This window comes from Alligator mississippiensis, chromosome 7, assembly GCF_030867095.1.
Source record: "Alligator mississippiensis isolate rAllMis1 chromosome 7, rAllMis1, whole genome shotgun sequence".
Taxonomy (NCBI): domain Eukaryota; kingdom Metazoa; phylum Chordata; order Crocodylia; family Alligatoridae; genus Alligator; species Alligator mississippiensis.
The window spans coordinates 13,252,853-13,262,870 of NC_081830.1; the positions used below are offsets into that span (position 1 = coordinate 13,252,853).

Here is a 10,018-nt window from a genome sequence, read left to right on the forward strand (position 1 = left end):
CAGGGGGTCGGACTTGATGATCTGCTCAGGTCCCTTCCGACCCGACCAACGATGAAACCACGCCCCGTCAGGATGTGCATTCAGCAGCATTGCAGCTACCTCGTGCTTTGAGTTTTGAATGTTCTCACGGCCTCTACTCAAGGGATTATAGGGGGGTTGTGGCCCACCCTGACAGGCCTGATTGGTACTTATTGGCTCCACTAGAGTTCCCACCCAACGTCGCGATCGGCCGCTGGCGCGGGTGTCATGCGCGAGGCAGATTTACTTCGTGATAAGAAGCAAAGTTCTTTGAGGCATTTAATCAAAACACCTCTTTTCTCACAAAATCCATTGCATCAGACTAGCAATTCTCAGCCGGGGCGCTGAGCCACCCTCTGGTGCCACCAGATCCTGTGAAGGGTGCCACAAACAAATAAGTCATGGCCAGGCTTGTCCCTGCCTGAACGACCCTACACCCCCGCTTCTCTGTGTTAGGAGCTGAACACTGTAATATCTATATTGGCCGCGGGTCAGCCGGGGGGGCGGGGCGGGGCGGGGCGGGGCCGGCGGCGGAGGGGTGTGGTTTGCATCCCCGCCCCGTCCTCCCAGGCTGCAGCGCGGCGCGGCGCCATTGGCGGTGAGGTGCGTTCCCCTTCGCCCTTTCGGCGCGAAATCCCGGCTCTCCTCACGCGGCGCTGGCGGGACCCGAGCTCAGGCACCAGCTGCAGCCTCCGGCGGTACGTGGGCGCGGATGCGGCTGCGGGCGCCGCCGCTTCCCCGCGGGCCGGGGCCGCACTGGCAATGGCAGCGTATGCTGTTCCCGGCGGGGGCCGGCACGTGGGGTTTCAGCGTTGTCCCAAGTAACGCCTCGATGTAGCCATGGGCCTTCTCTGGACATGGCGGAGCAGCCGAGATGCCTTGCTTTTCAGCTTGCCTTTAGGGGAAAGTCACAGCTCGGTTTTCAGTTCCTGTCTTACAAAGCTTTCACCTTACACTGCGCGACTTCCTGACTTATCAGAAGTGTGTGTGTGTGTGTGTGTGTGGCAGGGGTAGCATCTATGGGTGAACACCTTGATAGCTGGCTGACTTGCACACTTAAATGGTGTTTCTCAGGCTATTAATGAGATATTCCCCAAGTCAGGTTTAGCTACTGGGCCTGTCATATTTTTTCACTCCATCTCGAACAAGAAAGCTGTGGTTATTTTGCAGGAACGCACACCGTTCCTGTGGCTAACGACAAGCTACGGTTCACAGTGGACAAATGCAGTTTTCTTATGCGCTTATACATTTTTGCTGTTTCTCTTTTGTAGTTTTCACTCGATCCTGTCTGATTGCTGTTTCGAAATGCAGCGTAAAGTGCTTTATATTAGTATATAGTTTACAATGTAAATGTTTTTTTATGTTTTTTTTTTCCTTCAGTAGAGCAACCATTTCTGAGTGTGAGGCAGTTGTGGTGGCACCGAGGGAGCAGGCACCATGAGCAAAGCGCACCCGCCTGAGCTCAAGAAGTGAGTGGAGGATGGGAGCGGGGTGGAAGAGAACTCCGTATTCTTGCATCCCCCTGCATCCTGGCATGCACCTTGTTCTGGCCTGCGGCTCCTGCCCACCAAGGCTTCCCCACCCCACATGGTCCCCCAGCCCTGCTGAGCATGTGGTTCCCCTCCCATGTGGCTCTATGTACTGGGGTCCTGCTCTCCCTCCACCCCTCACCTTTCCTTTGCTAGGGGAAGCCAGGCCCCCAGTAGCTGTTGGGATAACAGCAGGGCAGCTGGGGCTTCAAGCCTCCTGGGTTCATGGTGTGGAGGGAGGGGGTAACTGGTGGCAGGGGCATGTCTGGGAGGGAGGGGGTGTCTGGTGGAATATGTTGTCTGGGGAGTGGGGTACACCAAGGGGAGGCAAAATGGCTGATTCAGCCAGCAGCTGGACTCCCATTTCCCAGCAGCTGCTGCCTGCATGGCTGGGGCCAGTCTCCATGGAGACCTCAGCTATGGTTGTGCTGTGAAATCTCCAGGCTGGGGTTGCCGTGGAGACCAGGCCCGGGCTAGTGTCAGAGCAGGGCAGGGGGCTGTTCCAGAGCCCCTGGGATTGTGCGGCAAGGGCAGCTTGCTCTGGAGCCAGGGCAGAGCCACGATCTGTAGCCTGCATACTCTGGGCAGGGGTGTGCAGGCTAGGGATCGTGGCTCTGCGCTGTCTCCAGAGCAAGCTACCACTATGGGAAGATCCCAGTGGCTGTGGGACAGCTCCCTGCCCTGCTTTGCCAGGAGCCCTGCCAGTGTGGCTGTGGCTGGTCTCCATGGAGACCGTCCCCAACCGTGCTGGGAAATGGAGTTCGCTGCTGACTGGATCTGGCCTGCGGGCCAGACTTTGCCCATCCCTGACCTAGACTGTGCAGGGAACAGGGGTCGGTTGCCTGCCCTGGGTCAGTGCCCCAAACTAGGAATGGCCTCTTGGCAGTGTGAAGAAATTGTGGCCCCTCTGGAGGGTTACAAGCCAGGGCAAAGGGGATGGAGTGAGCTCATGGGTGTCTCCTGGTCTAGCGCAGAGGGTATTGGGCTCTTCCCATGTCTTGGGCTCAGAGATGTCCCTTGTGGGGAGGGGTGAATTGGGGCAACTGCCCCGGACCCCACGCTTTGGGGGGCCCTGTGTCAACGGCTCTGTCCACATGCTGAGGGTGCAACCACTCCACACACCACCGGCTTTACGCTCCGGCCACTCGCCACCCACCCGCATACACAGGCCCTGCCCAGGCTCTGCCTGGGCTGGGTACAGAGGGCAGAAGCAGTGGCCAGTGGAGGCTCCAGAGTGAGCAGCCAAGGGACCAGCTGGGCTGTGTTGGTGCAGCCCCTGCTCGCTCCTCTGCAGCTCATGTTGGTGACACCCCTGATCTAGAGTAATTTTTTTCAGTCCAGATCTGTGAATAACGGCTGACGGCTTCTTCTCTGTTTTTTTTCATTGCAGGTTCATGGACAAAAAACTGTCATGTGAGTTATTTCTATCACTTCTGAGGTCCTGCTTTTTAGACATCTGTGTAGCAATGCTTTGCATGTTGGTTCCAGTCAGCAGCCTTCCCTGGGTGCTGTCTTCCCATGGGAGTTGCAGGGGAATGTACTGTGCTGTGAGAGAGAGCTAACAGAAGTGAGGGTCTTTGAGGATGTGGTCCTATTGCTGTATTGCTCATTGCTGTAAAAGACACAGGCAAATACAGAATAAAAAGACAGTCTCTCTCCATAGTGTTCCTAATCTAAGTGGAGGAATGAAAGGCAGTGGTGCCATAAATCTGGTCAGCATGAAAAAGGGGTGACTTGATTCCTGCATTTTGAAGAGTATCATGATTGAATTAGCAGTTCAGAGTTTGCTAATGTTGGCTGCCTTTCTGAAAATGATGCTGCATTTCAGTACATGAAGTTGTAGGGTGGCAAAATGCTTCCTGTTATTGGTGATTCTTTACTTCTACAGTGTAGTGAAGCTTTTTAATTTTTTTTCAAGCTACAATGACTTCAGCGGTATTTTGTGCTTCATTTGCAAAGCTAACATTTCCATCCAAAAAGCCATGCAACTGTCTGCCACTGTGTGTTGTGTCTTGTGTTTTAACATGCTATTTATTTTAGTGAAGTTAAATGGTGGCCGACACGTCCAGGGGATATTGCGGGGGTTCGATCCCTTCATGAACCTCGTTATAGATGAATGTGTGGAGATGGCACAAGGTGGACAGCAGAACAACATTGGGATGGTGGTAAGTGGAGAGCTCTAAACCCATGGGGTGGCATGGATTGAAACCCTTTAGAGAGGGATTTCTTTCCATAGACCTTGTGGTGTCTTGAGATTCACCTGAACCAGCTGAATTGTAAGCAGTTAGACACTTCCCACTATGGATGGGGCTCTTGGTGTTCATTTTCTAGAAGAGCTAACTTTCAGCTTTGTTTCTCTAGAAATATCCACCTCCCAGCATTTCTCAGCTGAAATGACTTTCTCATGTTGTTAAATACCACTGATCTGTATCTGTTTTCTTAAGTTCTGCTAAACCTTGTGGATGGTTGCAAATTCCTCATCTTTTCAAATGTCTTATTTCTGGGTAATACAAGGAAACAGTATCATCGTGTTAGAAGCCTTGGAACGAGTCTAGATTAACCTGTGAAGAATCCTGCCTAGCACTTAGCCACTGCTGGAGCGTGGAAATAGCTCGCAAGATGAGTGGGCAGGTGACCACACCGAGTTGGATATGCTTTAGAAGTGTGAAAGTTATATAAAAATGTGTGTTTAAGTTGTGTGGGGTTTTTGGGGAGAGTGGCTGTAGTATGTGGCATCCTTTGGTCTGCGAGAGATGGTGGAAATTGCAGCCTGTCACAGGTGGTTTGCAATGTCTCGTGACTGAATAGTCCAATCCAAGATTTGCATAATCTGTGGCAATGGTTGCAAATGTATCTGTCATGGTTGGGTAGTTCGGGATCTGCTTGGCCAGTTGGATCCATCACGGGATTGGCCCATGCAGGGAGCGGCTGACATGGCTTATCTCTCACACTTCTGGAATCGAAAATAGTTTTCCCGCTGCTGCCGCCGCCGCAACCAGGGCCGCCTGTGGAGCTGCCTCAGCCACAGGCTGCTGCGTGTGGCGGGGATGTGCTGGGCAGAGTTAGGGGCCGACTGATGACATGGACCCAGCTCCGCTGCCTGCAACGAGCCCCTGGGATGTGCTGCACCCCAGCCTCTCCCGGGCAGTGCCCAAGCCTGGCCCTAGGGATCTCTGTCCCCAGAGATCACAGCCTCTTCCCTGCACCCTGTGAGTGTGGTGCCCGCCCACCCTGTACCTATCCTGCAGGGAGCAGGGGCCTGCCCAGCACCTGGGTCTCTCTCATTCTTTCACTCATCACAAACAATAGGACTCTGGTTATTTTGCAGTGTCTTTGAAGAATGGACAGAATTGCTATGGCTAACTACAAGCTACAATTTACAGTGGACAAAAGTTGTAGTTTCCTTATCTACTTTTATACACTTTTGCTCTTTTACATTTGTAGTTTTCAGTTGATGTTGTGTGATTGTTGTTTACAAATGCAGTTTAAAGTGCATCTTTCCGCAGGCCTAGTGGTGTCTTGGTGAGATTCACCTGAACCAGCTAAATTGTAGTGATTAGACACTTCCCTCTATGGTGAGTGCTGCTGCTGCTGCTGTTCATTTTCTAGAAGAGCTAACTTTCAGCCAAGTTTCTGCAGAAATACCCACCTCCAAGTATTTCTTAGCTGAAATGTCTTCCTTGTGTTGTTAAATACCACTGATCTATATCGGTTTTCTTAAGCTGTAGTAAACCTTGGTGGTGATTGCAGATTCCTCATCTTCTTACATGTCTTTTTAAGTTGGTAGCATTGTAACCAGTTTCTGTAGTCAGACTGTACTGAACTGGGTTAAAATGACATGAAGAATGTGCATATCCTATGAATCTTACAGAGTGATAGCTAGCTATCTTGAACAGAGAATTAGAACAAAGAATTAGAGGTTAAACTATTTGTGCAGAGATGTGCTACTTGGGATGGAAGGGAATGTTTCTAGTGTTGTATAGGGCTTGATAAGACGCAGATGTTTACAATTCCAAAGCAAAAATGGTTTCTTTTATCTTCTAGTTTCTCTTCTAGTATGTATCTAAGTCAGGGGTGGGCAAAATATGGCCCACGAGGCTATTCTATCCGGCCCGCTGGGCCCCTAAAAAAATTTGGAAAATTAATATTTCTGTGCCCTTGGTTTCTGTCAAAAATGACAGGAACCAAGGGCAGTAGGACTCGGGAGAAGCCCAGCGGGCTCCAACAACAGTGGGGCACCTGGCCCTGCTCCCCAGCCAGAAACTCCAGCCCGGGTGTCTGGTCTGGTCTGGGCTGGGAGCACGTGGCTGCCCCCTGCGCGGGAAGCTCAGGTAAGTGGGTGGACCCTGGGAAAGGAAAGGGGGTGTGTTGGGGGGGGAAGCGGCCCCTCCCAACCCATGTCTGGTGCCCTGTGCTGCAGCTGGTTGCAGCCCGCATGGGGCTGCTTGTGCCTGCTCTGGACAGCCCCATGTGGGCTGTGAGTGCCTGCAGCGTGGGGCACCAGGCCTGGGACAGGGGAGGGCTGCCCCCCCAGCTTTTCCCCAGGCTACTTCCCTGCGCAGAGAAAAGCAGCCCCTCGCCTGCCCCATGGCTAGCGCTCGCAGCCCACGCGGGGCTGTCCAGAGCAGGCACAGGCAGCCCCAGGCAGGCTGCGAGTGGCTGCAGCAGGGAGCACTGGCCATGGGGCGGGGAGGGGCTGCTTCCCCCCGACCCCTCCACACACACACTCAGCACCACTTTGTAACCTGGAATGGTCCCGCTCTGGACCTCCGGGTCGACGTGGCACTGTGGAGGGCTGCACGGGCTCCTGCTGCCCCACCCTGGGGTTGCTGGGCTCCGACCCCGGGGCCCCGCAGACCTGCCGGTACCCTTGGAGCTGCCCCAGGCCTGCCCAACCTCCAGGGAGGTCACCAGGGTGAAGCCAGAATGGTGGCTGGGCTCCTGGAACTCTTGCCCGGCCTGTCCCGCCGGATCGGGCCCCTGCCTCAGCGCTCGGTTGACATGGCAGTGGGGCGCGCAACTTGGGGTTGCCCTCCGGCTGCAGCACGGTTCTGCCCCGGAGGTTTCTCTCGCCGCCCTTCTGGAACCAAAGATGGGTGTTTAGGGTCCTGAAAAACGCGACCCTGAACGTCTCCGCGGACGTTTCCTGGCAGTTTTGTAGATGTGCCATCCGGCCCCGGCACCGGGGGCAACCACCGAAAGTGTCCACCGTCCTGGATCGAAGGGTTGGGCAACGCGGTTTGGCATGACCCCATTCGGACTTCTGGGGTGGAGGTCGGGTACCAGGTCAACCCGGGCCAGGACCCTGGCTGGCTGGCTGGGCAGCGGGCCAGCTGGACTCTCCGGCAGGAGAAGCCCGCCACTCCCGCAGAGGCCCCTCGGCAGAACCTGCTACTCTTCTCAAATACAGATTTCTCTCTGTTTGTAAATGCCTGCCAGGCATTTCTGGGCTTGTGTAGAAGAGAGTCCTGCATATGAAAGAAATACCTGCTGTAAACTACAAGAACTAACAGCATAATCTTAAAAGGCAAGTCTCCATTCACTGCATGAGGATTATAAATAGACCCCCAAAATAGAGAATGCAATAATTCTTATTGAGCAGCTTTTACACCATTGAGGTTTTATTTCCTTTGTAAATTCCCAGCAATGTGGCTGGCACTTGGAACTATGAGTACTGCCCCAGCAGGGTAGTAAATTAAAGGGAGGGAAGAGAATCTTGCGCTCCCTGAGAGAAGTCACTTACCAAGTTCCTTGACAAAGGTTTTCATGTACTTGTTAGCAGGATGGATGACGGATTCTTCTGCTTCATAGTCTTTGCCTCCTACACTGATAGTAGCCAAACGTTCCTTCGACTGCTTCTTTCACGAACAGGTCGATCTGTACATCTCCACCAAACTCCTGGGGTAAAAAAATAAACTACGCTGGTGCCACTGATGCCACCACCAATAATAGCTGAAACCAAATTTCAGAAAGAAGTCCTGTTCTCATTTAGGTCATTGCCACAAGCTCTGGATTCAGACAGCCCTCATTATTTTGGTGTCCTGTTTGTCCTAGGTTGTGGTGGAGCTTCCCCAGGGTTGCCAGTAAACGGAGTTTTTTACAACAGCATTTGTTCTGAAATGTTAATACATGTGGTAAATAATGAGAGAAAAGAATGGGTCTTTACTTTTTGCAACCCCCAAGCTGTCTCTTGAGGATATGACATATGTATGGGAGGTGTGTCAAGAAGAGGGTCCCCAAGCCAAAATCCCCAGGAGCACTAGTGGCAGCATAGCCAGAGCTCAAACGCTCCGGCTGCCGTTGCTGTGTACCTCCCCCAGGGCAGAAGGAGGTGTGGGCAGGAGCTGCCAGTGGTGTCCGTGCAGCTTTTACTGGAGCAGTGTGGGGCAAACCTGCAGCCCTAGTGCTCCCCCTAGAGACGAAGTGTTCACAAAGCACCCACACAGGCTGGGTTTGACCAGCGGGAGTTACGGGTCATGCCCACACGCTGCAGGGACTGCCTGGTACTGGAGCCCAAGCTCTGCACGCAAGGTTCTGGGCCTATCTCAGCCCGAGGATACTGCATGGGGCAGCGCTGCTTGCACGGCACAGCCGTGTGTTGCACCGCCCTGGCCAGGGATGTGCAGGCAGAGCCTGATCATGGGGTGATGAAATGGGCATGGGGGAGGTGCTGCCAGGCACCAGTGCACAGGCATGGAGCAGTGGGACTGGGAGCAGGGTCTAGGCGGGGCGCTCCTTTTCTGGCACTGACTGACCCCACCACCCCTGTGCTTGGATCTGACCCCAGGGCCTGCAGCTCCTGCTCCTCTATGGCCAGCGACCCAATGCAGCAGTAAGTGCCAGCTCTTTTCACTTGGAGAACTTTAAGTAGGGACAGATCTATGAGGCAGCCACCCTGCCGCATGTCTCTGATTGGCCAAGGTGCCCTGACAGTCGTCCTTCAGTGCCGACTGGGTAACAGGGCCGCCCTTTGCGTTGCTCCGCCCCTTGCCACTGATTGAAACGGCAGGTAGCTGTGTGGCTGATCAGTGGCTGAAGGAAGGGGTGGTCCCATGCTGGCATCTCCCCACCCTGCTCCCGCTGTGAGGCGGCTGCAGTGGCTTCTCCCTGCTGCTAGGGGCAGCGTTTATTTTTAGGTTGTGTAATGTCTGATTCCTTTGGAAATGATCAGTGGGGAATGAAGGCAAGCAGCAGCAAAATAGATTAAGATCAATTAAAACTGATTGAAATCCATTAATATCCAAGCAGGTATGCATACTGGGGCGATTCTTATATATGGGCGGGAGGTGGGGGCAGTGGTGGCAGGAAAACTATTTTTAATTCCAGAAGTGACATTGAGATAAGTCATGTCAGCTGCTCCCCACATGGGTGGATCCCATGCCCAGCCCTGCACTGGATCCAACCAGACTGCAGTCTGAGGCTTTTCTAAACCCAAGCACTGTTGCTCCAAGCCCAAACCAGGGTTGCCTGTGCAGCTGCCTTGGCCACAGGCTGCTGTGCGCAGCAGGGCATGTGCTGGGCGGAGTTGGGGGGTATTTAGGGGGCAGCTGATCAGCGTTCCTTCTAAGCTATGTGACGTGCGCGGCTATGCAGGCACACTCATGCCTTGCTGCCAGGTGTGCCTGCACAGCTGCGCACGCCATGCAGCTTAAAGGGAACACTGCAGCTGATAACACAGACCTGACTCCACTGCCTGCAACGAGCTCTTGGGATGTGCTGCGCCCTTCCCCTGGCAGCCCCTGCATCTGGCCTCAGGGAGAACAGCCTCTCCCTTGCACCCCAGGAGCTACAGTTCACAGTGAACAAACATAGTTTTCTTAATTACTTTTATACATTTTTGCTCTTTCTCTTTTGTAGTTTCAATTGATCTTGTGTGATTGCTGTTTACAACTGCAGTTTAAAGTATGTCTTTCCAACTTTCAGCTTTGTTTCTGCAGAAATATGTACCTCTGCGTGTTTCTCAGCTGAAATTACTTCTTGTGTTGTTAAATCCCACTGATCTGTTTTCTTAAGCTGTGCTAAACCTTGTTGATGGTTGCAGATTTCTCATCTTTTTACGTGTCTTATTTCTAGGTAATACGAGGAAACAGTATCATCATGTTGGAAGCCTTGGAACGAGTCTAAATGAATCGGTGAAGAGTCCTGCGTAGCACCTGATGACAAGCCTTTATTTCCAGCGGTCACATGTAAACTAGCTTTTTTTGGTTAAATAAATTTTGTAATGGTTGAAGTAATTTGAGTAAGTTGCATCTAACTTCTTAGTGCATTTTGGAGGCCGAAATGTTTTGTGTCTGTTCTAGAAGGTCTTGGCTCTTGAACACAGTGCAACGGAAAGACCTGTTGTTCTGACAGCACAGTATGTAAAATAATGGATCAGTTTGCTAATGAAGAACAGATGATCCTGTGTGGTACCCTTAAGGGTGAAGCACAACATCATCTTTTCTGGCTTGGTGGTAGCAGGCTTATGTTGC

The 10,018-nt window shown here is 52.7% G+C and overlaps 1 protein-coding gene and 1 long non-coding RNA gene across 4 annotated transcripts; one reads left to right on the top strand and one right to left on the bottom strand.

Annotated features, from left to right (window-relative positions):
* The first annotated feature begins 543 nt into the window (after positions 1-543).
* SNRPG (small nuclear ribonucleoprotein polypeptide G) lies at positions 544-9,781 on the top strand. Of its 3 annotated transcripts, none has more exons than XM_014609809.3 (5): positions 544-621; positions 1,399-1,487; positions 2,938-2,960; positions 3,588-3,712; positions 9,621-9,781. In XM_014609809.3, exons 2-5 carry the CDS (start codon positions 1,456-1,458, stop codon positions 9,669-9,671), a joined length of 231 nt encoding a protein of 76 aa, XP_014465295.1. In that variant the 5' UTR covers positions 544-621; positions 1,399-1,455; the 3' UTR covers positions 9,672-9,781. The 3 variants fall into 3 exon arrangements, with proteins under 3 accessions (XP_014465295.1, XP_014465292.1, XP_014465293.1); XM_014609806.3 differs by lacking the exon at positions 544-621 and adding an exon at positions 628-716; XM_014609807.2 differs by lacking the exon at positions 544-621 and adding an exon at positions 628-716 and having other exon boundaries at positions 1,402-1,487.
* Positions 4,860-7,445, bottom strand: LOC132251363 (uncharacterized). The gene is made up of 2 exons (XR_009463339.1): positions 7,291-7,445; positions 4,860-7,015 (listed from the first exon to the last, which is right to left on the bottom strand). It is a non-coding gene; the product is annotated as an uncharacterized LOC132251363 (long non-coding RNA).
* Positions 9,782-10,018: the final 237 nt, after the last annotated feature.

Coding starts and splice junctions, on each gene's coding strand:
- SNRPG (XM_014609809.3), top strand. CDS start 1,456: ATGAGCAAAGCGCACCCGCCTGAGCTCAAGAA. Junction 1,488..2,937: donor CACCCGCCTGAGCTCAAGAA/GTGAGTGGAGGA, acceptor TTTTCATTGCAG/GTTCATGGACAAAAAACTGT. Junction 3,713..9,620: donor AGAACAACATTGGGATGGTG/GTAAGTGGAGAG, acceptor TCTTATTTCTAG/GTAATACGAGGAAACAGTAT.